This window comes from Quercus suber, unplaced genomic scaffold (assembly GCF_002906115.3).
Source record: "Quercus suber isolate HL8 unplaced genomic scaffold, Cork oak 2.0 scaffold_2, whole genome shotgun sequence".
NCBI classification, from domain to species: Eukaryota; Viridiplantae; Streptophyta; class Magnoliopsida; order Fagales; family Fagaceae; genus Quercus; species Quercus suber.
This window is the reverse complement of record NW_027069469.1, coordinates 241,670-269,036: the sequence shown is the minus strand read 5'-3', so window position 1 is coordinate 269,036 and position 27,367 is coordinate 241,670. Positions and strand designations below refer to the sequence as shown.

The 27,367-nt window shown below is 33.3% G+C and overlaps 2 protein-coding genes and 1 long non-coding RNA gene across 5 annotated transcripts; 1 reads left to right on the top strand and 2 right to left on the bottom strand.

Annotated features, from left to right (window-relative positions):
• Positions 1-778: 778 nt before the first annotated feature.
• On the bottom strand, positions 779-7,453 carry LOC112038584 (uncharacterized). Of its 3 annotated transcripts, none has more exons than XM_024071408.2 (12): positions 7,236-7,453; positions 7,013-7,097; positions 6,835-6,922; positions 6,602-6,751; positions 6,246-6,377; positions 5,113-5,251; positions 4,986-5,024; positions 4,834-4,908; positions 2,658-2,717; positions 2,368-2,432; positions 1,736-1,826; positions 779-1,028 (listed from the first exon to the last, which is right to left on the bottom strand). In XM_024071408.2, exons 1-12 carry the CDS (start codon positions 7,329-7,331, stop codon positions 984-986), a joined length of 1,065 nt encoding a protein of 354 aa, XP_023927176.1. In that variant the 5' UTR covers positions 7,332-7,453; the 3' UTR covers positions 779-983. The 3 variants fall into 3 exon arrangements, with proteins under 3 accessions (XP_023927176.1, XP_023927182.1, XP_023927190.1); XM_024071414.2 differs by having other exon boundaries at positions 7,239-7,453; XM_024071422.2 differs by lacking the exon at positions 2,658-2,717.
• Positions 7,454-9,645: 2,192 nt separating this feature from the next.
• On the bottom strand, positions 9,646-13,838 carry LOC112038493 (transmembrane 9 superfamily member 3). Its single transcript, XM_024071305.2, has 6 exons — positions 13,516-13,838; positions 12,427-13,056; positions 12,203-12,340; positions 11,951-12,107; positions 11,257-11,741; positions 9,646-10,182 (listed from the first exon to the last, which is right to left on the bottom strand). Exons 1-6 carry the CDS (start codon positions 13,659-13,661, stop codon positions 9,963-9,965), a joined length of 1,776 nt encoding a protein of 591 aa, XP_023927073.1. The 5' UTR covers positions 13,662-13,838; the 3' UTR covers positions 9,646-9,962.
• Positions 13,839-21,473: 7,635 nt separating this feature from the next.
• Positions 21,474-23,541, top strand: LOC136064255 (uncharacterized). The gene is made up of 3 exons (XR_010625920.1): positions 21,474-21,778; positions 21,927-22,021; positions 23,195-23,541. It is a non-coding gene; the product is annotated as an uncharacterized LOC136064255 (long non-coding RNA).
• Positions 23,542-27,367: the final 3,826 nt, after the last annotated feature.

Here is a 27,367-nt window from a genome sequence, read left to right as displayed (position 1 = left end):
TTGTTTTTATGTGCTTTTAATGCTTTTTAAGTCAAATTTGATTCCTGTTATGATTAGGTATCAATTAGGAGTTATTTTAGAATATATTTTCTTGTATGTCAAGTTTTACGAAGCCTTTAAATAGACCCGTAAATCTGTATAGGTTTTTTGAACAACTATTCAATTAATAAAATTCAGACTTTTGTCTTTTTATTTTCTAGTGAATCCCAAATCCTTTCTCTTTGTGGATTCAATGACCTTTGTAGACTCAAAGAACCCTCATGAATTCGAGGTTCTTTTCAAAAGCAAACGTGTTTTGTTTCTTGTTTTCTAGAGGTAGACATGTTCTATTTCTTGACGCTTTCGCATCACGTATCACAACTCTACTCCCCTCCACTCCCTCTCCCTCTCCCCTCAATTCAAACAAAGCCCTTATAGCAAGCCCGCTTCAGGCAATGCTTTTTCTGTAACATAAGCAGCAGCTTGAGGCCATTACTCACCATTAGCATTTGAACAGTATGTTCAAGATAACAGCGTTTATGGTTCGCATTTTCTATGTACCATGAATGAAAAATACCGTTTGAGCTACAAAAACTGAATGAAGGATACCAATCTTCTAGGCGAATACTAGTCGATTAACTTTATCAGCATTAAATAGAGAATCTTCAATGCTTGCTCCTTTAATAAAGTAAAATGTAACGACTAAAGACCTGTTTAGTGGAACTCGTTACAAACTTAGACATAGCCATAACAAGATGCTCACCAACTTATGAAAGCAAAAAATATGAAAAACACAAAATTCGGAGAAAATTTGTACTCTATTCGTTAATTGTCAGAAGCAACACGAGTCTACCAATATATACTGTATCAAAAATAAATTTATGGACAATCCACAAAGAAACAACATAAGCTCAAGAACCAACATAAGCTCTCAATCCACCATTTGAAAATATTTAAAAACAACCTTCCAAAACACCAACGAATTCACCATTTGGAAATATCTTTCAATCACCAGAAGATGGTAATCTGTATGTGCGGGTAATACGGATCTGGTGCAAAACAATGATTTAGTAGCAGTTAGAAACCTAAAATTCATCATGATTCACTTTTCTTTCTTTTTTTTCTTTTTTCTTTTTCTTTTCTTTTTTTTTTTTTTTTTATTTGGGTGGGAGGGGCAGCTGGACACAATTCCACAAGTCAGAAATTACTTCTAAACAAACAAACAAACAATGATTTTCACATTCATGATTCTATCATTTGGATAATTCCTTTTTCACTTCTCTTTTCATAAAATACCAATTGTGTTAACATGAATCATGATTAACATTCGATTTGAGTACAATACCATGACATAGATCTTGCAACTTACCTAAGAAAAGCTTGCAATCGAAGCTAAGGACCTGATAGACGCCTTAAATAACAACCAAACTAGGTAAATTCAAGTCCATACCTAAGGTGTGATGATGATTACTAACGAAATACGATATAAGTCAACAGGATTGATGGCAAAATCGATATCATACCTACCTAATAGGCCAAGTACCAATATTGATCAGATCAATCTATAGTTTGATGGTAAAAAGTGTTTAACGATAATCTTGAGAACAGAAAAGATCCACCAAAATGAATTGGTAAGCCAAAAATTAGAAAGACTGCCACTCACCATCGTGTATAATCATTTAGATTTGTCTGTTAGTATAGACCAGGATCTGGCAAGGTGACAGGCCAAAAAGACATATTAGCATCAATATATTACCTGGGCAAAAGCATAAATTGCTCGCAAGATTCTAGCATAATCAGTTCCAAGCATTTGAATGACAATATCTGCCAGAAATGTTCCCCAAAGCCTGCACAAGATGCCAGTGAAATAAAATTGTCAGAGATGACAATAATTCCTCAAAGGAATCAGAAAGAAAAAACTTCAAGATCAAAAGCAGATGTTGCAGTCAATGCATAATCAATGAAGCCAAAAGAGACTTCATAAAGACTACGTGCTTCAGATTTGACTCCCTGCAGGCTTACAAATGCAGGACATAGTTGAGTCAGATACCAAATAAAAACTAAGCAATTATGAATGAAGCATCATTTTTGGCAAAGATAGTCTTCAACTCTGTAGTTATGAGAATGCACATTTTCTTACTCAATTTAGGACCATTATTTGAATGGACATTTATCAGTGAAACCACTTTCCCTAGCATTCAGCCCCTTAAAAAGTTAATACATACATGCATACATATATATAATAAATTAAATTTATTATAATAATAAAAAAATAATTAAAAAAAAAAAAGGAGAAAGCAAATCTTCAGGTGAGAAGAAATGAAAATTATGAAAGACAACCAGAATCAAAAAATTATATTAAAAAATGCAGAGCAGAAGAGTCAATACATTGGACCAAGTAAAGACATCATGCTTCTAAAACCCAGATATCTTGATGCAGCACCAGCAAAGCCCTGTCACAGTTACAAACTGACAAAGATGAGAAGTTCTGATACCAAAAAATGCAGCACCAGCAAAGCCCTCTCACCCCTCCACTATTATAACACATTTTTTAATATATTCCTTAATACAGTAATATACCTCTCCGTAAGAGTACATAGCACTAACAGCAAATAGAAACATCATAAGGATCAAATCAACTGTTTGCAGCCCAAGGAAGAAAAGAAAAAAGTATACACCTGCTTTGCTGCAAGCAAGGCCGCTCTAGACTCAAGATTAATAGCAACAAATTGTCCACCCTGAAAACCAAGAAAGTATTAACGTCAAGTGAAGCCTTGCTGATGTAACTATTTGTGATGCCCCAATTTAATTGATTGTGTTTTGTGGGTGTGTGATGAGTCCCACATCAGGCATATACAAGGTAGATCTTGACAACTGCTCAAGAGTTATAGGCCTTTATTTTTGCCATGTTTGAAGTACAATGAGCAATGCCTAGGAGAGTCATTGATATACTTTCTGGCAGGCAAAGCTGGTTCGGAAAGCATAAAAGCTCTTTCAAACATTTAATGATGCAGAATTAACTGTTGTGAAGATGAATTATGGCTTATTGAGATTGTTGTTATAGTGGTCCCAAGCTGTTGGCTCAAGTGATATGAATTCTGTTGAGATTTTGACTACCTTTCTTGTCGTTTTTATATTGGAGTGTGTACATTTTAGAAGAATTTTTTGTACTTTCCCAGGGAACATGAAGTACTAAATTGACAGCTTGCATTAAATTTGTATTGGTAGCACTCCACATTCAAATTGGACTAAGACAGCCATTTCATAAATTAGCAGATTTTAGAAAGTTTAAAAACTAATTAAGCTACAAACTACCAAAACTACACATTATATCCCAATATAAGATACATGGAACCACCACTCCCATATCTTGAAATCTTGAATTTCAAAATGCAGTCGACTCCTAAACCTAAAAACACTTAATTTAATAGACACCACCAGCATACAAACTTGAATAGTAGAAAAGATAAGACTAGAGAGAACAATGTAACCAGAAAATTTACCCAAGTGGTCCACACATCAAGTTGGGACCAATGTGGATTTTCTTTTCTTTTCTTTTTTTATTGGTCTTTAATGTAGAGATCACTATCTAGATTTTTTTAGTCTAAATTAGCTAAAATTTATTGAAAATCTAGTAGTCCCCATCAATTTAGTACTCTTGATTTCTGGAATGTAGAAGAGTGATTGACAGCTTAAACAAACAGAGCCCATTCAAATCTAGAAAACATGCTAAAATTAATTTTTGGAACAAAGAACTATAATAAATAAATATTGAAAAAGTATAATACGCACACGAAGTTCCTCACATTGAATTGAATACATTTCAAAAACCTTGTTTTTTCCTTACAAAAAAATAAAATAAAAAAAATGAATACATTTCAGAGAGGTTTTTGAAATCTGTAGGCCTTTGTTGATGAACACTGCATAAGGCAATACATATTGCCCATGTTTAAAGCATGTGAGAGAATATTAAGGACACGTTTGGTAAACTGTAATAAACATTATAATGTAATAGATATTCTTATGGTATAACTATACAATTGTTTGGTATGTTTTTATTACAATAAATAGTTATTTCTTATAAATAGTTATACTTTAAAATGAGGAATAACTATTCTTTATCAAAAGCACTGAATGTCTATTTCTTAACCTTATGTAATAACTTTTTTTTTAAATTTCCTAAAAAGCCATTAATTGCCTCATCTTCAAAAGGAAAGAAAATAAGTTAGATCCTTATATAACTTTTATTTTCTCTTATATAACTTTTATGCAGTTATTAATTTTAAACAAAGCACATATATATTAATTATTAATACATAATAAGCTATCCTTCTCCCACTTTTTTTTTTTTTGAAAAAAAAAAAGTTAAGCTAGATCCTCAAAAAATGTAAATATAATTTTATAAAATAAGAGTATTTTAAAAAATTTGACTTAAAAATGATTTCATTCCACCTTCTTTTCATACTCTACTAAATTGTAGATGCATATTCAGATTCTATTCCTAAACGGTCACCAAACTAATGAATAGTAATACTTATTACATTCCAACTTAATGTATTCCTTGTAATATTTATTCTTATTCCTATGTAATAATCATTACAGTGTACTAAACATGCCCTAAATCATATTTGCAGCAAAAACGGTAACAAACTATTTTTAAAATTTTGAAATATCTTTTAAGAAAATTAATAAAGTTGAAGCCATAATAAAGAGACATATTGCTTCTATAAAAAAAAAAAAAAAAAAAAAATCATAAAAAATTATAAATAAAAAAAAAACACATACACATTGGAATAAGACAAATTCATTATGGCTACTTTGCCAAACTACGTATCTACGATGTCAAACTTATACCTTTTTAATGAATTCCTTTTTCATCTGATAGTTGGCAGCTTCTAAGAACACCTTCCCAGATAATCTCCTTGCTAACTACCACAAAGGGAAAACTACTTCAGATATTCAAACAAAAGACCAAAGAAATAAACTGACATAAATCATTTGCTTACCACTTCATAAATCTTTGCCAAAGTAAACATACCACCACCCTTCACATCAAAAAAGATAGGGAAAAAAAATAGATCAATCTCAAATAGAGAGGACCAAAAGACTTGATTGTAAAATAACTAACTGTACCCTCAACATCATTGACCGAAGCTCTTTCATAGCAGAAAGGGCATGCAGCTTCCATTGACTAAGTCCAAATTCTAGACTGCCCTGATCATTGGATGTCTTAGAGAATTCCCCTAAGCTCAGAAAAGTTCTTGATTCCTCGCTGCAAGAATGTAATGAAAATTTTAAATCACCACAATACAATTTTATTAAGAAGAAGTCAACTTTTTGAAAGATTACTTTTAGTAAATTACATACGTACCCAAAGGGTCTTAAACCCACAACCTCACCCTCCGCCATGTTGAGGCAGGGGAGGTCTCATTTGCAATAGGCTCACTGGAAACTTTTTCTAAGAAATAACTAAGTAATGATCTTTTAAAACTTTCTAATGTTCTGACAGACAGCAATCAACAAAGATCGATTAATGAATTATCAAACTAACAAAAGTGCAACACAAGGGTTAACTGATTACTTTCCTAAACCTTTTTTTTTTTTGGATAAGGAAAGGTTTTATTAAAAAGGAAAAGGAGATGACACATAAAAAGATGTGTACAAACCCTTTTTAAAGAACACAAATCACAAATAATGGGAGTTAAAAAATTCAACAAAAGACACAGAAGGGACACTGCCTAAGGCATCAGTTCTTTCCTAACAGCATTAACTTGCATTTCTTCAGACATCCAATCGTCCATGTAGTGCCATAGGCTAGCACTAGATTTTTCTTTCCTATGCAATTAGTGGTCTATGTTGCAAAATTTCTAAGGAATCTAAGTTTAACTTCTAATCTTAGTTAGAGTGGCGCCACCTGAAAGCTCCCTTTTAGTGATAAGTTTTTACAATATAGTCATACTTCTTAACCAAAACAAAATAATCACTTCAACTCCAATAATTTGATAAACAGATTAGTTAACAGTCTAACATCTATAGTTAATAAATCCATTTATATTGATCTTAGGATATTTCTATCAGTTTATAGATTTGTGATGATCAAAATCACCCCACGAGCACCTTGCACAGTCCACTTGCTCAAGTCCCATCTGTGAAATTTTTCAATCTCTACCTAGTACCTACTTGAGAATAATGAGACTGAGAGATCTAACAGGATAAGCATTCTAAAAGGATTTAGAAAATTCTGGAGAATTAATTACGAAAAGTACCTTGAGTATTCCTGCAATAGATGAAGAAAAATTTCTACCTCAAGATCTTCAGTTGACAATTTGCCTGAGCATCGAATGTTCAACTTTTTTCTCACTTCAAGCAAGACGTTTCTATATGATGGTCTCCATCCCCTATCAACAACATCATATGAAAAGAAATCGAGCCAATACTTAAAATGAAGCCCAAATTACAATGTGCAATAAAATTTTGTTCATGAGAACAGAAATTGAGATTCACCGACCACTTTCCATAAAGAGGACCAGTAAGTTTAGTTGTAATGTGCAACTTAGACCATATCAATAAAAGCAGATATTGAGGCTAGCTAGTTGCAATTTTACAATGTCATTGCAATTACCTTAATGTAGAGCGGGCATCAGACGCAAGAAATAAAAAGCGTGACTCTAGCGCTGCAATAAAATCTTGTCGCTCTTCAAGATCTTCTTCAATCATGGCATGGTCCACATCCGCTCTGCTTGTTATCGATTTTAGCAAAGGGCTGAAGTAGCTGAATATCAACAATATTAAAGACCAAATATATCAACATCATGCCAAAATCAAAAGAAGAAGAAGAAGAAGATTTTCGTTTACCTGGGGCCAAAAAGGATTCTTTCAAGCTCATATAGCTCAGAGTCGGTGGCAAGTTCAAGCACTGACCGAAGCTCAGGGTCAAATGCACCTGCATAGCATACCACATCATTTTAGAAATACAAATACAAATACAAATCCAAGTTAGGAAACAGAGTGAAAAAACAAAAAAAGAGGGCACCTTGCCCTTGCCCTTGCCCTTCTCTTGAAATAGCTGCATAAGCACAACAACCCACAAGCCTTAGACCATTTGTACGCCCAACAACCTGCAAAATCAAGAACCCATTTACCTTGAATATGAGAGTTTACTTCTTTAGACTGCACACCAATTTCTAGCACTAATTTTAGAAATTTACAAATATACGGAAGGAAGAGGAGCAAAAGAAAAATGAAAAGCGTACTACTACCGAGTATGCAGCTAGTTTGGGAATTGTGATTGGTAATGCTGAAGCCAAGGAGAAATGGAGTGGCAGAGCTGCTGCCGCTGTTGCACTAGTCATCCGCCTCCCCGATAAAAATATAGACTAGAGCTGATCTGATCTGTTTGGAATTGATGCCTCACACTCACCCACTTTTTTTTAACTTTAGTTTTCGTTCCCCGAAAAAACAAAACGACCTTTCAAATAAATTTAAGGAGAAATGGGCATTTGTACTTGATTTTAAAACTATATAGTAAAATATTCATATTTTAAAAACAATTTAGTAAAATACTCTTATTTTTAAAATTTAATCTTAACAAAATTGAGTTTTGTGTAAAATTTAATATCATCAAAATCAAGTTATAAGTATATTTTTAAGTGTAACTCAACATTAGTAAGTAATATTGAGTTTCACTTAAATTTTCAAAAAAATTTAAATGATTGAATTTACCTAAAACTTGATTTTTAGAAAATCAAGTTTCAAATCAGGAACACGGTATTTAATAATTTTAAAACAAAAATATTATGCTAGATATTTTTTAAAAATAAGAGTAAAAGCTCATTTATCACAGTAAATTCAAGCTAATTTTTCCCAAACGTTTTAAATATCAATTTAATCCTAACCTTTTTCTTTTTTTTTTGGAAAATCCTAGCTTTTGTTATTGTCTCATAATAAAATTTTTATTAAGTTATGGATAAAAAATATTGTCATGATAAAAAAAAATTATTTTTATACTACTTGAATTTTCACGTGATGGTATTTGGAGTTTAATTAAAAATAAAACTCCAAATAATTTGGAGTTTTTTTTTTTATATTATGGTATTTGGAGTTTAAAAATAATTCCACGTAATGGTATTTGGAGTTTAATTATTTTTTAAACTCCAAATAGTTATTTTTATATTATGGTATTTGGAGTTTTTTTTTTTTTTTTAACTCCAAATAATTAAAAATACTACTTGAATTATTTTTATACTAATTAAACTCAAAATACCATCACAAGGAAGTAATCTTAGAGCATTCACAATAAGGTTGGTATAATTGCTAAAATGCTATTTTAGCAACTAAAACACTTAAATGTAGGCTACAATGAAGTTGTTATAGTTTGAAAAATGGCAACTGAGCTACAGTAAATATTTTATTTCTCTCTCTCTCTCTCTCTCTCTCTCTCTCTCTCTCTCTATATCTCTCTCTCTCTCTCTCTTCTGTTTAATATATATATTCTCTCTCTTTCTTCTCTCTTCAGAGCCGAGCGTTTCTCTCTTTTTTCTTTTTTCTTTTTTATCTTCTCTCATGCCTACCTCTTCTTCCCTTTCTTCTATTATTTTTTTAATTTCTTTTGCTATGGTAGAAAATCTCTCTCTCTCTCTCTCTCTCTCTCTCTCTCTCTCTATTATTTTCTTTTCTCTCTCATTCTCCTCCTTTCTTCTTCTCTCCTCAAACTCAAATATTTTATTCTCTCTTTTGTGGTGGTGATGGATGTTGTGGGTGTTGTTATGATGAGTTTTGTTGGTCGATTGTGGGTGTGATGTTGTTGGGTTTTGTGGCTGGTTGTGGGTGTGGTGGAGATGGATATTGTGTCCAGTTGTGGGTGTGATGGCGGCTATGGCCATGATTGTGGTTTTGTTTGGGTTGCATGTTTTTTTTTTTTTTTTTTTTTTGTGGTGGATTTTGTGGCCGATTGTAAGTGTGGTTGTGATGGGTTTTGTGGGTTTTTTTTTTTACTGGTGGTGGTGGTGGTGGCGGCGGCTGGCAGTGGGTGGGCAGCAAAGAAGAGAGAGAGATGTAGTAGGCATGGAGGGCAGAGAAGAGAAAGTGATGAAGAAGAAGATAGAGAAAGAGGAGAGAATAAGAGTTTATAAATAAATAAAGAATTAATAAAGAAAGTATATTTAAACAAAGTAAAAAATAAAATCTTTGATGTTAGATGAATTGTAAAATGATTTGTTAGAACTTAAAATAAATAAAATAAGTTTTTGACACGTTAAAAGCTAAAAATTTTAAGAACTTGCTGTGAATGCTCTGATTTAAGGTTCTAGGTGAAAATATTAAGATAGTAGTTGATGCAATTACTGAGACAAAATATGTATGACGTTATATTAATAACAGAAGTTGGGAAATTTTCAAACGTATAATGATCTTGTAGTTGATGCTATGGAGTATCTATTTTATGATAATAAAAATAGTATCAGTTATGGGATTAAACGAAAGTAATATTACACAAAGGAGAATTTGTCATCTCACTAAATTTATAAATCTCTTGTTTCTTTTTTCAGTCAGGTATAGATAGAGAGGGGAGTGAGGTAGGAATCAAACCAAATACATGAGTACCACAAAGTACCATTTGCCAATCACTTCCAACTCTAGAACTAGAAGATAACAGCATATGCAAGACTATTAACCAGTCAAATCTGCCTATATTGGGAGCACTTGCACGCCCAGTGAGATATTATTAGAATAAACAGGGGTAGAAGATATTAAAAGAATGTATTGCAAAGTCTTGATTTGAGTAATGATACAAACTTTTTTGCCGTATTGTCAAAAGCACACTTGTTATCCAACATGCTGCTTCTGAAGCAAGAAATCTAACGAACCTTGCTTCTGCTTTTAATACATGAGGCGCTACAAAATTACCTTTGGAACTTAATTTCTCTCCATTGCCTATATAAAAGAGGAAAAAACATGGCAAACGACTCTTGACGAGGATCAACCATCTACTCACACTTGATGGACCGATAAATGTGACGCACAAATAGTAAAGCTGCACGGAAACCTACAGTTCCAAGCATGAGGAAGAAACCATAGCAGATGCAAGCCATGTAACCAAAGAAAAATGAGGTTTGCATAAACCCAGACATATCTGAGCGTGCATAGTAGTAGTACAGGCAATAGGCATAGATAAAGATGCCAGTTGATCCACCACATAGAAAAGATCTGTAACAAATTCAAGCATAGAGATCATCAATCTTGGATTCAATATATTATTCTCCATTCTAGACATTCAGAATCCATACAGTTTGACATAGGGAAAAGCAAATGAAAGACATTAATGCAGGCTAACAACTCTACTTCACTGCAAATCAGGACAAAGAAAGATAATAAGCCAACTGTCATAAAATCTATCTCAAAAATCAAGTCAACACTTAAAAAGTGATGGTATATAATTTTTTTTTTTAATGGAATAACATGATAGTATATATAACCTAACCTAAGAATTGATGCAAAGTATGGTAAAAATGATAAATATAGATTAATAAACAATCAATCGATGCATGAGATAAAGAACGAAAGTTTGTTTGATGGTTGCAATTATTAAGTGAGGTAAATATGGGGAATAAATAATTGTAAAGAAATGAATAAAAATTACGCAAGCATTCTTGTTCACATAAACTTTACAATTAACTAATAGCCACACAAACCAATCCATAATAAAAGAGACTGCAAATGTCATGCCTAAGCTACACATATTTATACCTCAAACCAACATGTTCTCAGTAATTTTTTTATACCACGCAAATCCACAGAGAAACTTATGACCTTTTATCTTTGATTACTTTAAACTTATCAAACACAATGGCTTGAAGAACTACATTGCAGTTTCACATAGTAATTAATTACAAATCATTGACAATCAAAGTTGATACGTTGTCGGTAGTCAACAACTCCTAATGCAAACTTTAATGCAACAACACCTATACTACAATTGTCAATACATTGATCCTATAACAAGTTTTTCACATGTACACAGGAAGAGTTCTAACTTTATATATGGTCAAGAAAGAAGAATACAGTCACCCATTACCACAACCCCCTCCCCTTTCCCAAAATAAAGATACTTCCATAACCAAAGGGAAAGAAAGACAAGAACAAGTCATGGAAAATTTGAAAATATTGATATAAATTCCAGAATGAGAACAGAAGCAAAATCAAATCAATTGAAGAATCAGATGACAAATATTATTTAAGTCAGCAAAACATCAACACAAGTAAATAAAAATGGGTGTTTACCTCCACCACCATTCATGGTCCTCAGCAGCAAGTTGGAAGTATGTCAGTGCCACAGTAATGAAAGCAGTAACTATCAGGAGAATGATGAAGACAATAAACAAGATGCTGTATATGGTATAAATCCTGTGACCCCAAACACTGGCAAATATGTAGTAAAGTTCAATGTAGATAGCACTGAAAGGCAGAAAACCTGCCATTGCCATTTGCGGAATCGTTCCCCGGTACCATGGCAAAGGTGGAATCTCTCTGGGATACTTGGTGGTGCGGACAGGAGCTTGGAATTCAGCCTTGCTATTCTTCCCAGCAATCCCACCCAACACCAGCAAAGGCGATGTTACAAGCGTCCATATAAGAACTATCACCACAATTGTGCCAAATGGGAGAGCAGCAGTGGCATTATAAGCAATTGCTACAGTATTCAGGAAGCAGAACATAAGAAACAGAGGTCCGCAAAAGAGGCATCCCGTCAACATTAGATTCCTAACCTGTTGTCACACCAGAATACTGAATATCAGATTATGAAACAAGTACAACTTTAAAGGATGCGAGTTAAAATTCAAAAAAACACATTAGATTCCTAACCTGTTGTCACACCAGAATACTGAATATCAGATTATGAAACAAGTACAACTTTAAAGGATGTGAGTTAAAATTCAAATTTTTTTGAAGAAATGAATACATAATAGGCATGTACCCAGTTTGTTCCCTCTAGCTGACAGTAAAAGGAGGTCGCAATATAGCCCGCAATTCCTGATGTGAGAGCATATATGACCACCAGTGCAGTAAATAGAGCTCCTCGGTTGTATGGATAAAATACACCAACAAGTGCTAGTATAAAAATGAATACCGTACTGCATGGAATGGAAAAAATAAAATTACTTACATGACAATAACAAGTATGAGGAACCGTCTCAGTCTCAGTGGTAATGAAAAAGCAACTACTTACAGGGTAAATAGTTGGGTACCAGAACCAAGGGCAGCTGCAAATACAGACTTGTACTTGGGATACCTGAATACATCTCCATGGATGTATTTCCATCCAGTCTCTTCCTGGTCTTCAGCTGATTCCTCATCATGGGCATATCTTTATTATTTACAGGAAAAACAAAAATATTAACAATTGAGTCAAGATCCTAATGAAGAGAGAGGCAGATGAGATTATATTCTTACTTAACAAAATCATTTTTAAGGACTCGCATGAGTATGGTGGCAAGAAAGCCGGTTAGAAGAAGCACTGTGACACATGAATTTATAATGGAGAACCAATGGATCTCGAGATGATGAGGAAGCGAAGAAGACTGTGAGTACTTATCCATCCTCTTCTCATAAGGGACGCTCGTTTCTTTCCATCTGACAGTGTATAAAAAATCGACGTCGACGTCGTCTTTATTGTCATCAGTAAGGTCCACAACATTGCGTGCGTCTGTTTGAACATTGATTTCGATGACGCGGTCCTTGTTGTAAAAGATGTTAAACTGAATGTGCTTATAGAGAAAATATTTGTAGTCGCTTGGCTCTTTGCCTTCTTTTTCGACCTTGCCAATAAAACCCCAAAGGGGTAGGTCATCGTAATACATCTGAAAGTAGTAGTCCTTGTTAACGGCATCTCGGAAACGGGCCACCTCTTCCTTTGAGAGTGTTTTCTTGCAAACGAGCTCTGAGTCTTTCTCAACTCGGAAATCAAGTTTGTAGGGAGCACTCACTAAACGATCGCCATTTAGCACTTCACCAAGAGCTTCCTTTTTGTCTTTCACATTTTCTGGAGAGCAGAATGGGAGATCAAAATACCGGTATGTTTCACTGCCACACACAGATACACAGAGAGTAATATCATCATTAGCTTACTTACACCACAAACAACCAACAGAGACCATTCATTCCCTAAATCATCATGTCGTCGAAGATTGGAAGTTTCATCATACATTTCATTTGATTTGATGATGTTGTGGTTTTCCTTTCTTTTGACCTTTTTTATAACTAGAAATAGAAATGGGAAACGGTGTTTTCTTTGACATTATTATTATCTGAAAGAAAGAGGATATCTAATCTCTTCAATTCTACTAGATCCAGCTCTAAAATTGACAAATCCATTAAATCTAAATCTAACAACAACAGCAGTAGCAGAGAGGCAAAACATAATAGTAAAAAGTTGGAAAACCAAAATGATAAAAACACAGAAAGTGAGGTGAGGAGAGGTCAGATCCAGCTCGAAAGAAGAAGAAGAAGAAGAAATGGAAATGGAAATGGAAATGGAAATACCTGGGATTGTGAAAGGGGCCGACCTTGTTGGCATAGAGAGGCACTGCTTCTCCTTCCTTGTAACGGTGATCGGATGCACTCGACCTCACCTGATCCGCACCAAACAGCACCATTAACAACACTACCACCGCCACACTCTTCTCCATATCTCTCTTTCTCTCTAAACCCTTTCAGAAAGAGAGACAGATCTCGTTTGTTTTGGTTTTGGTTTTGTTTTTGAGATCCAATCGGCAACAGGTTTTTTTTAATTAATAATAAAACGAGATCTAGAGAGAGAGAGAGAGAGAAAGGCGTTGATGACAAGTCTCTAGTCTCTCAAATCTCAATTGTCGGCTTTATGGGGAAATTTTTATTATTTTTTTATTATTAATGAAAACACACACAAAGTCGCAAAACTGACACTGAAAGAGATGGAGCGCCACACAGAGACGTGCGTGCCTCACCTAAACGGGGCCGTTTCCTGACTTTTTTTGAATTTGTTTGTGAATTCACTTGTGAGAGTAGCTGTAGCACCCCACCCACCGACGCGACGGTGCGTTTTGCTGTTTTTGTTTGTATTTGTATTTTGTATTTGTATTTGAGGTGGTGGATGCACGTGATTGGCGTTTTGCTTATAAAGGAAGCTTTTGATGAGATTAGGGGAATGTGAGATCTCTCAATTGGTAGCTCGCCAGTCAACGCCTTGGAATGATGACTACGCACTACCTTCCTCCCCCCCTCTCCCGGATCTCCCCTTTTTCCCTGATATCTTTTCATCCGCGGATCCTAGCCCACTGTTTTTCAAAAGCCCATAATTATCAACCTTCGTTTCATTCAGCCCAAATTACTTTTATATTTATATATATTTATATTTATGTTAAGAAAATGCTAATAAGAGAAGAATCAAACATAAAATATTCATTTCTTTTTCCCTTTAATAATTTTATAGTTACAGTAAGGGTGGGGAATTTGAATTAGATATGTCCCTATTGAAAACACCATAAAGTGTTGAGTAAAACTTGCTTTTTAGATAACCAAATCGAAAAAACCAAGGGAAACTAAAAGGAAAGATAATTAGATATATAGTTAGATGTCAATGAAATATATTTGGAAATTTTTTTTATAAAATAAATATAACTATATATATATATATATCCATCAAGTTAAGTATTACAATAGCATTTGTAATTTTTTATGGTATTACATTACACATATTTAGCACATTTTAAAACATGGCTTTTAGGTTACTCTTAAAAAAAGTAAAAAGTGCCTTTTGGGTCACCTAATAAAATAAATAAATAAAAATTTTAAAAAAAAAAACCAAAGGAAAAGTAAAGGTAAAAAATTGATGGAGCTTATAATGGGTAATTATTAAAATAGTAGAATTTATAATGTGCATTTAAGTTGTTTTTATTATTTTTTAGTGACACATGGCGAGAAGATTGACATGTATCAATAGCTATCTACCATGTGGCATTTGAGAAGTGACATATACCAATAGTTGTCTACCACATGGCCCTTGAGACGAATTATTGTTTTGTGCATCGTGAATGAGACACGTGTCGCCATTTTATGTATCCACTAGTTTAAGTGATCCAAATTTTATAATATATTGAGTAATGCTACGGATACAAACTATTTTAGAATATTTTTACAAACTGTTGATGTAGCAAATTCTTATTAATTCTAATTTGGACCCATCACTAACATTACATTTTATTTACCAATAACTATTTGAAAAATGCTAAAGCCACATCAGCTGTTTGTTAAAATATTGTAAAATAGTTTGTATCTGTAGCATTACTCTAATATATTATATACAATGAATTTTCTTCGAGATTTGGCTATATATATATATATAATACTCCATTAACTTCCTATTAAAAAAAAAATACTCTTTTAACTTTTTACCCCCTTTTTTTAGAATCAAACCTTTTACCTATTTTTGGTTAAACTTCCATACACTTTTTTTTTTTAGAAACAAACTAACTAGTACACACACATTTAATTATACTCTCTTATCAAACTCAAACACATTACTTAACCCAAAGTACCACTGCAAAAGGGGAAATTATTAAGTACTCCTGGAATACCATAAATGCATATTCCTCCCTTCTCACATAATTGTGGATTCCACTAATTAAATTCATGGTAGAACCCATAATTCATGTGAGAGGGGAGAGTACGTATTTATGATACTCCGAAAGTACTCAATAATTTTCTCTGCAAAAGGTTCTAACTCTTGTAGTAGTAGAGTGTACACTTTTTTAGTAAGTTTTTAAATCAGTTCTAAAAGGTAGGGCCTATAAATGTGCAAAACAATTTTTTTGTACAAAGTTTCATAAATTACTTCCATATTTGTGCCACATCTAAAGAATTAAGTCATATTTTTTTAGGGAAAAAAGAAGTTAGTCTATACTTCAAAACAATGTCATTTTGAATTTTATACCAATTATTTATAATATTATTTTATCGCAACACATTATAAATTTATAATAACACTTTAAAAAGTTATTTTTTTTTAAATTAAAAAAATTATATGATGTGAAAAACAATTTGTATTGTTGGCGCACAAGTAGTTATAACAATAATAATATAAAATCAAATAAACATTAAAAAAAAAAAAAAAAACCAATTAGCATTGTTGGTTTTTCGCAGTTGTTCATGGACCTACATGATTTTTCCATCTTGAAACACTCCAAAAGATCATGAAAGTGTGCATAATTCTCTATAACATGATTGTTGAAGATGAGCGGGATGATAATAAAGTGGTAGACTTGGATTATGAACAAATTGATGGAGTGGATAATCCTCCTATGCCATGAAAAAATGATGGATTTATGGCATACATTGAGAGTTATGGACGCATTAGAGACTGAGAAATTCATTCTCAACTCCAGTTGGGCCTCATTGAACATTTATGGCAATTGCAAGGCGAGTCGTAGGAACTTCCTTTTTTATATGTTGAGAAGCATGAGTCATAGGAACTTGTGCGAGTGTGTGAGTTTTATTGTAATTTGGTTGGAGTTATGTATGTAAGTAATCTATGGACTACATTGTTCTAACTATAATATGTGTTCTATTTTATATGGCTTCTTATAAAGTTCCTCCATTTCATAGTTTACATTGTTCCAAGATTGCTTCCAGACAATTGAGATTATTTTTTTTCTACAAAGATAAATTTGTATATATATAATTTAGTTTAAAAATAATAATAATAATGTTGTTATACTAGACAATAATAGGCTATCATGACGTTTGAGAAATTTTTTTTAGTCAAAAGATAAATTTGTATATATATAATTTGGGGTTAAAACAAAATATTATTATTACACTAGATGATTATTTGCTATCATGATGATTGAGAAATTGTTTTAGTAAGAAAAAAATGTATAAGTATAATTTGGGGTTAAAAAAATTACTTGGTTACACTAGATGATTATTTGCTATTATGTGGCGGCAGTGGTGGTGGCAGTGGAAGAGTCGGTGACGGCGTGGCGGTGGAAGAATTGGTAGTGGCGGCGGCGGAGCGGTGGAAGAGTCGGTGGCGATAGCGGTGGTGGTAGTGGTGGCGATAGCGACAACGGTTGTGGTGGTTGTGATTGTTGTTTATTATAATAGATATATTATTTTATTGTAGTGGATGTATATTATTTTATTGTAATGTTTATATTATTTTATTGTGTTAAAAACTAAAATAGATCCACCGCTGCTGAATGTTTTGTAAAGTGATAGGTAAAATAGACAAAATAATTTTTTATAGTACCAAATAGCTTAAATTTTTAACTCTACTACTGCTAATGCTCTATTGAATGCTAGACAAGGACGGAGCCATATTGTTTGTGGTTATCAATGCTTCTTCAATCTACAAAAAGAACTGCAGAAGGCCCAGCCAGCATTGCCATTCTAGGCATTCCAGAACTTCTAAGTGAAGAAGCAATCTGGAAAACATGTAAAAAAGAAAATGACAATAATTTTAAGAAGCATGTTCGAGGCCAACTAAAATGCCCACTACTAGAACTCAAGTTTTAACTTTTAAGGCATTACTTAACATGATTATCAAACCAGCAAATGAAAGACGCAAATGCGAGGTTTCACAGATCCATTTGGAACCATTTTTGTTATATTATTAACTTCATTCTTTTGTTTAACGTGTGCGCAATGAAAGTCCTGATTAGATTGTTGTGTTTCTTGTTCTGAATAGCATTTCCTGCTATAGTTTGTGTCACAAAGGGTGTCCCTGTTCTTGTACCTTTGAATCTACAAGCACCAGTAGAGGACCAAGAAATTACCCAACTCATACATCTGTAACACTTACAATGGGTAATGTGTTTGGTAGGTAAGAAAGTGCAACTGTGCAAGAAAACAAAAGAAAATAAAAGAAATTGAGATTTTTTTAATACATTTTCTTTAACTTTTTTCTTTCCATTAATTTTCAAGTTTTTTTTTTTTTTAATTTAAATCTAATGCCTTTTTTTTTTTTTTCATTAAAATGCTTGGGTGGTTTTTTTTTAATGTTTAATTATTTGATTTTATATTATTATTATAACCACATCTGCACAAACTGACAGGAAAAAAAAAAGAAAAAAAAAAAAAAAGAAAAAAAAAAAGAAAAAAGAAAAAAAAAAGAGAAGGGTTAAAGTGGATAAACTTATGACAACGGGAGTAAGAGTTAAGATGACTGGTTGCTGGTGTTGGCTCAAGACCCCGACAATAAGTGTATAAAGTGTCGAGTGTAATGAGATCCCGACACTTTCGCTCACCCAACGGGATCTCTGTTACTCGACGGATAAAAGCTTCTTACTTGTTTGTAATATGCGGACGAACACTAGATGAAAACAGATAAAATAGACGATGCCAGAAACTTAAAGCAGATTAATTAAGGAAAGAAACAGACGGGATTAGCCTGAATCCTTGACAAACGCCCATATGTTGTCAAAACCATGGGGCATCATCTCCCACTCTTCTTGACGACATACCCAGTTCATTCGTTTAATAAAGAAATACCTGCCCTTCTAATTCCTATTGGAATCAGGCATATCAGATACCAGCTTCAACCCTTCTTCCTTGCAGTAAAATGGTATATCTCCTGGGACAAGGCGATATGTTGGGGTCGATAGCACCAAAAGAACTTGTCAATAGTTAGCTAACAGTTCCTGCCATTTAGACAACCCCACAAAATCTCAGCCCCAATGAATATTCTCCAAGCGTTGGGGGCAATTTCGCTGATGGACAAACCCAAAAAGTTGGCCAAATGGCGGTGGAGTGTTATTAATGGCAGCCTCAACCCTACTGTGAACATGGCATCATACATGCTGACATTCGTGGTTCTCCCTGAATAGCATTTCTTAAACTTCCTAGGGAGATGGATTGGGATATCGTTCGGGATTTGGTAACGGTCACGTAAAGTATTGAATACCTTGTCCGACATCATCGACAGAAAGCCATTAACAGTCCATATCTTGAGGAGGATGAAAGGATGGTCATCTCCGAGGTTTCCCAAGGTACTCTTTAAGGCCTCCTCATTACCGTCATTTTTGTCTCCATCACTCTCTATCTCCTCTTCCCCTCCTTCATCCTCGCCTTCATCCTCACTTATTTCTCTTCCCTCATCTTCTCCTCTACAACTTTTCACTTCCTCGTCAGGAGATTGGGTTGATGTTTCCCTCTCTAATGACTGACAACTAGGAGAAGCCCTCATCGGGCTCATGTCTTGAACAGAAGACCTCATTGTAGCCCGCTCCCTCATGGACTGACGACTGTTTACTCATCGCCTCTCTCGACATCTGACTACCTACAAGTGATAGAGTCATTCTAAGAACCTAAGTTGATGGCCTCACTATGGAATTGATTAACTAGGAAAATGAAAATAAAGGGTAAAGGGAAAAGAGAACTTACAAGTAAACGGTTCCTTGAGAAAGGATGGTCTCAAAAAGATGATGGTAGTAAAGGTGACGAGATCAATAGGCTGACAGAAGCAGGGTGTTCGGAAGGTGACAGGCTCTTTCTCTCAAGATTAGTAAAAACTAAAGTGTAAGAAATGAGGGGAGAATTGAGATATATATATATATATATATATAGAAAATGCACGGAAGACGAAGCGACGTCCTCGACCAGAAGCGGGGCCAATTAGCTCACGCCACGTGTTCATGCATTTAATAAAGGCTGCTTGAGGTATCACCTATAAATACCCTCACCTTTCTCCCAAACAAATAATAATAATAACTCCATAACCCGTCAGCTAAAGTTGACGAGACTATGAAGTAGGGGGCAGCTGATAAGGGTAATTTCGTAATTCACCTGTGATAAGGTAAAAGAAGATGGTCCCACCTGTTAGCTTTTGCTCATGAGGGATGACGATGGCATAAGGTCTACCGTTCCACCTCGAAGTTGACGACAACACTTTGGACGACAAAACGAGAAGCTGATGGGAAGAAGGTGAAAGGGATATGTGAACCTTTGACGGGTCTGACGTGGCCTGCCTTGGTCTCCACGCATGCGTGTATAAGGAACCATCTTGTGTACCACGCTCAACCCTAATCGAGAGAGTCCTATAAGGAAAGAGTTTTGCAAAATAGGCAACTAAAAGAGGACCTCTCCTACAAGGAAACATCTTCTTAACCAAGGTACAAATGTCAACCCTATGCTACTATAAAAACCCCAAGACCCTCACAAACTAAGGTACACATAATTTACCCCAGCTCTGGTACTCTAGAGTTGTGAAAAAGTTCTCTGACTTAACCTTTGGAGGGTCTTTGGTTGGTACCACACTGGTACTCTCCTAGGGTTTCTCTTTGTTGTTGTTTCACAGGTCTTGTTTCGAGCACGTGAGTATTGAGCAGCTTACTGACGATTTTCGGCATCATCAATAAATAAACTTAATCAACCTCTTTCTCAAAAAAAAAAAAAAAAAACTTAATCAACCTAATTTATAAATAATAAAAATTGACACACTTGACAATTTCTTTAAATAAAATTTCTTTAGATCTATTGTTTTATTATTATATATGTGTGTGTCGTATGGTTTCGTTTCATTTTGGCTTTTCTACTCGCTTCTTGTTTCTGGGTTTTTGGTTTTTGATTTTTAGTTAATACTATATGCGTGCTTGTTTGAATTTTTCAATCTAAAAATAGATTGGTGATCAGTGGGGTTAGAGTACAATTGATTTAGGCAAATGGGTTTTTTTTTTTTTTTTTTTGTTTGAAGCATTTATAATAGAAACATTTGCTTCCATTTATTCTTTGATTTTGTATGGTTTGTTAGCAATTGGATGTGTGTTACATAATTGGTTTTGCATTGTTCTGGGCATGGTTGTTAAACTAGATGATTGCTTGATTTTGGGTTTGCAATAAGATATAAAGCTAGTGGCTTTTGTAACAATTCTGAGATTTTGGGTTTTGCTATATGATGTATATGATTGGCCACAAGAGTAGGTTATAATTGATTTGTTCTTAATGGCATAAACTTCTATCAACTGTGGTTTTACGTTCATTTCTTGGTAAATATATGTAAGGTAAAAGATTCATTGGTTATAAAACATCATTGTTGGCAGGACACAATCTATTGCCAAATAAAATTTAAGAACAAACCAGGTTGCATATATTTAGGGAATGATTCATTCTTGATTCTAATATATTTTATCTTTGTGTGTGTGTGTGCGCTTCTTTTTTGCATATTTGCTTTATGTGCCAGGCCCTTGTTTTAGTCATTGATATTGTTATTAAAATATGTAGCGGCAGCAATGGTGGGAGTGAGTATTATCAGAAAAGAATAATAATAATTAAATTTAATGGGAATGTCTGCCACACTTCACACTCTATTCAGAATTATCCACACTAATCTTCCTAAATTTGTGTCTTGGTTGCTGCCTTCATTAGGATATGTGTGTTTTAAATTATACCAACTAATAACTACTCATCATGTAGTTAATCATTTTTTGTTTTTAAAAAAGTAAAAATCTACAACCACTCACCTTTCATCACTTATTTGGTTGCTGCCTTTGCTTTTTGGTTGTGTGGTTGGCTTTAGCTATCTTGTTTTAGTTTTGTGTGGCTAAAGAAAAGTTAAAAGAGCCCATTATCTTGGTTTTGTTATGTAAATGGATAAACAAAAAATTCAAGCAGCAGTTCTTGCCACAATTGCTTCTGTCCTTGCTATGGGAGTTATAATATTAGAAGATATTAGGTCCAGGAGATTTATAATTAGGCAACCTCGTGCGAAGCGGGATTATGAAAGAGAAGGTTTTATAAGTGATATTCTTCATCGAGGTGACGCATGTTGCAGGTACGTGAGACTATCTACATGCTTGTTACAGAGCAGGTGTTGATGTTTTTGCATACTATTGGCCATAATGTTAGGTTTCGAGTCGTTGCTGCCAGGTTCCATAGATCAATTGAGACAACTTATTGATATTTTAAAATTGTCCTTAAAGCTGTTTCGCAGTTATATAGGCATGTTGTTAGATTACTTGACAACTTTACAACCCCAGAGATAAGGAATAATAGAAGGTTCTATCCTTATTTTAAGGTAAACTTTTCAAATTTTGTTTGTTGTTTTTTTATTTGTTAGGTGATTTTTGAAACGAACATTACTTAATATTGGTCATCATTAGGATTGTGTGGGAGCAATTGATGGAACTCATGTCCATGCATCTGTTCCAATCAAAATCCAAGGAAGGTTTCTTGGTCGAGAGGGGGGGACAACACAAAATGTGTTAGCTGCAATTTCATTTGATTTAAGATTCACCTATATGTTAGCTGGTTGGGAAGGCAGTGCTTATGATTCTCGTATTTTAAATGATTCACTTAGTAAACCAAGGGGACTTAAAATACCATAAGATATTATATAGAGAACTAGCCTTTATGTTTGGTTTTATGCTGGAATTTTTTATAAAAAAAATTGATTCATAATTTGTAGGTAAATATTATCTTGGTGATGCTGGTCATGGAAATAGACTTGGAATCTTGTCTCCTTATCGAAGTGTTTGATATCATTTGAAAGAGTAGTGATCATCCACTTGAAAATACAAAAGAATTATTCAACCTTCGTCATTCTTTGTTGCGAACTACCATAGAGCGAGGGTTTGGAGTTATAAAAAAAATGTTTTCATGTCTTGGATGCAGAACCATTTTGGTCTTTTAATACACAAGTGGATGTAGTTTTAGCATGTGGTGTTATTCATAATCACACCATGGGGGTTGATCCTAATGACCCGATTATGCAAGCTGGAACATGTGAGACAGAGTCTAGTGATCGAGTCCAACCTAGCCGACATGAAGCTATAGTGGAAAGTAGAGAATGGAATAATAAGAGGGATGAGATATGTCAAGCAATGTGGGCTAACTACATAATTTGGAGACATGCATAAATTTATTTAGTCTAAGCTGTTTGTAGTTATTTGTTGATGATGTATTAAGCTTTCTATGATTATGTGCTGTCAACTTTATTTGGCTTTGTATTTGGTTGCTAACAGAGCATAAGTGGATATCTTGTACACTTTATAAAATGTAATAATTGAATATTTTTGTGGGAAAATAGTTAAAATTGTTATTTGGTTCCTCAAGTTCAAGTCAACTTGGCTTTGCATTGTTTTTGGATGATGAATTTTTTGTTCCATAGTTTCAAGTTTTATTTTTGTAATAATGTTTTATATTGTTATTATAATGGTTGTGATTCATTAGATTGTCCTTTTGGCTATAGCAATGTCCAAGAACAAGGGGAAAGAACCAGGATCTCAACTTAGGTGGACACAACCAATGTGTGACATGCTGTTTAAAATGTTGGTTGTTGAGGCTGAACAAGGCAACAAGCCCTCAAACAAATATAGGCCTCAATCCCTTGACAAAGTGGCAAAAGAAATTGGTGTGAAGTTTAATGTAGAGTGTCATGCATCACATGTGCATAACCGTCTTCGTACGGTTAGAAGTGGAAACTCATTCAGGATATTCGAAAAAAAAAGTGGATTTGGTTGGGATGATAATTTGAAAATAATCACATGTGATAATCAAACTTATGGTGTTGAAGTGCTGGTATGAAATTTATATAAATGAGCTTCACTTTTTTTTTTTTTTTTTTTGAGGATCAATAATGATTTATACATTTATTATTAAATCATCCAATTTATTGACATTGTCATATTTCTTTGAACAGGCTCATCCCACTCATGCACCATATTTAAATAAAAAAATTGAATAGTATGATGAGATGGCTATTGTTGTTGGTAAGGACATGGCAACTAGTGGCTTTTCAAAGCAATGGAGTGAACATTCTCCATTGATTAAAAATGAGACCCCACAGAATGACATCCGAAATCCAGAATTTGTAGGTAACTCTGATACATTGCCAAAAGATGCCCATGAAGCTTCCAATGGAACTTCATCTAAGGGCCGCCATAGAAAGAGAACTTATGCAGCTATGAATGAAGATAGTCCTTTTAGTGAGATGATTGAACAACTCAAACAAGTTGTCGTAGCTGTTACAGCTCTAAGTCATGGCCCAATTAATACAAATGAGCTTCATAAAATAGTGATGAATGTTGAAGGATTTGAAGAAGACATGCTTGATGAAGCTTTTGATCATTGGTTAATGATGAAAAGGTAGGAAGAGCCTTTATGGCTAAAAATGATAGGATGAGAAAGCTTTGGTTGGAGAAATTTTTCAACAAAACCTTCTAACTTGAAGTTGCTGGATACGTTGTGTGAAACATGTTAGTGGTACCATGGTATTCTTTAGGTTATTAATAATTATGGAACAATTTCAAATTTTGGAAGATTATGTGTTAATGTTAGCTACATTGTCATAGTCTTTGGGTTTTGTTGTTGTAAGTGTGCTTATGGATGGTTATGCAACACTGATTGACATGTTTTGGAGTTAGTATTGAATAATGTTATATTTTGGATTCATTATGATTATGATAATGTTATATTTTGTTCAGATATATTTTTGCAGGTTTTGCTGTATTGGTTTCTAAACTATTCTGCAGGTTCTTTCATTTTGTTAATTCACGATATGCAGTTGGTTCTTTCTCCGTTGGCAAGGGCCAGAAAGAGAGAAAGCATGGTCGGCGACGTCTCAAATGCTTTATAGAATTTTTAGCTTCAATTTAGTACTGTGGACATGTTCTAGGACCCATGTGGACATTTTACTACTAGAAGAAGGCAAAATGATGTTTTGCTCTGCTGAACTCCTTGTGTAGCTGCACTAGTCATGATTATTACAAGAAGTGAACTCACTAGATATCTGCATGGGGCCAGAAGCGTTGGGTGCCAGCTGTGGTCTTCAATCTTTGTTGTTATATATTGATTCATCTAGCACATTCTTTGACATGTTCATATATTGATATTTTGATATATTGAATCTTTGTTGTTATCAATGATTCTTTGACAGTACAATTTTAAGTTTTTACCTTTTTTTTTTTCTTTTTTTTTTTTTTTTGTATAACAAACACACCTAATTTATATCAAATCTTACAATTTGCTAATGGTATACTCTCAGTAGTGAAAAAAAATTTTGGGTTCATATTAAAAAAGTGTGCAAAAGTGTCTACTACTCATAGTCATCTATTTTAGCATATTAGGAAACTGATGGTTATCTATTGGTCCTTGTTTGAGAAAACTTATTTTTACTAGTTTATTTATTTGACTTAAAAATAAGTTGAATAAGAATGAAATTATATTAATTTTAAAGAAGAATTGTACATAGATAAAATAAATTTAAAAAGCTAAAGAAAAAAAAATTAAAATGTCTATAAACATAAAAAATTTGACAAAACTTTTTACACCTACTGATGTGATAGATTATTAATGGTAAGTAAAAAAGAGATATAATATTTCTATTATATTTTCATAACAAATTATAGGTGACAAGTTGTTATTAATTCTATTTTGGGTCAACTATTGAATTTACTATTTTGCCAATCAATAACACTAAAAAGTAATCAACTCTTGAATTTACTATAGAATTAGTTTTAAAGGTTAGTTGTTATTGGTTTAAATTTGAAACTAACACTAAGATTACTTTTTTGCCCTAACAACAACAACCAGTAACAACTTGCCACATAGAATTTGTTGTAAAAATGTTGTAAAAATGTTGTAGACGTAGCATCTCTCCAATAGAGAAATGTAGGTATAATACTTCTCTAAAAAGAATCATGTTAACCTTAGGACATTTATTAATTGATAATTAAAAAAAAAATTAATACTACTTTTATTAAGAAATATAAGAAGTGTAAAAAAAATTAATTAATATTTTTATCCATAAAAGTTTGTAAAAAAAGGCAATCAGACACTGAAGCGTGTAAGAAACGCGCTAGAATTGACAGTGAAATAATCAAATTGTGTGTCCCCATATGCTTCAATGCTTAATAGTTAATAGTAATACGCATAGCATATGATTCACATATCACATATGTCACTATCTGATTTTCCTATTAATGTCATAATATTAAACGCCTACGTTACACGTCCCATAAATGCAGATCCAACGGTCCAGAACTGACTTTAAGATTATAATAGATAGGCTAAGAAGAGAAGACGACAGACGCGAATCAAAAAGATTTTAATAATCTAAAGAGTGGAGCCCACTGGGAAAAAAGTTCAGGCACGGCACCTGACCCGACATGTTGAGTTTGAAAGTCAAACTACTTTCTCGTTATTGGAAGTTATTCATTCGTATCGCCATGCCCTTTTTTATTTAAGTTTATCTAATACCACATGTTCCAAAATTCTTAGAAGTGTTTTATATATAAACTCCCTCAAGTTTTCATTATATCATTGCCCACCCCTCTTATCTTTGATGATCAATAAAAGTGCAAACATTATCTAACTTTTTTTTTTTTTGGGGTCTTTTAAGTTTTAACTTTGAGTAATGCTAGTGTTACATAAAATAACATAACTTGTGTCATAATTCATCTATGACGTGTGATGGTTGATTAATATGAAAACATACTTCTACGCTCACAACTCATTACATAGCTCACAACTCACTACATAGGCGAGTTGTACTATTTTTTGTGGCATCATCATTACTCTTTAACTTTTATTTGTTTTTGATGTAGATTTTTTGGCCTCTTTGTTGAAGGGGTTGTTGTTAAGGGATTCAGAATTTTGGATTACCTGCAATAGTTTTATGTTGTAATTACCATGAAATTGTGAGATGTAAAAGTTTTAAAATAAAAAAGTTGAAAGGTTAAAAAATTTCTAATCTTTGAATTGAGATTAAAAGTGAAAATTTTAACTTTCATCTCGCTCATTGATTCACTATTGCATGGTTCTAGATCCACCGTTACAAGTCTTCAAATGATGTAATTTTAGCATATTTATTTTAATTTTCAAAACAACTTTTTTAGGACACCTAACGACACGATGTGATGTAATTAGACAAAAATACTATATTAAGTAAAAGTTATAAAACGAAAATTAATTAATTAAAAATTGCAAATTAAACTGAATTTCATACAAATTAGATGATGTAATATGTAATTAAATATATATATATATATATATATATATATATATATATTTCCAGATTGCATGAAAGAAATTGCAATTCGTCACATCATTAATTAAGAATACCATACCATCATTAGTCACCAATGGATCTATATGTGTGTGTATATATATATATATATATATTTTTTTTTTTTCGTATATGTGTGTGAATTAATCATTGCCAATACGCATGCAACATTAACATGGAAGTGATTTTGTAATTGCTTACGTATAGAAGTTTGAGCATGTCTTGAGCACGATACTTAGTATTGAATTTTAAAATAGGCACTTTAGTTAAATTTGTATTACACTTTTTTTTAGGTCTTGATGACTTTGAATTATGGTATTTACTATTTTTTTTTTCTCTGAATATGGTATTTACTAT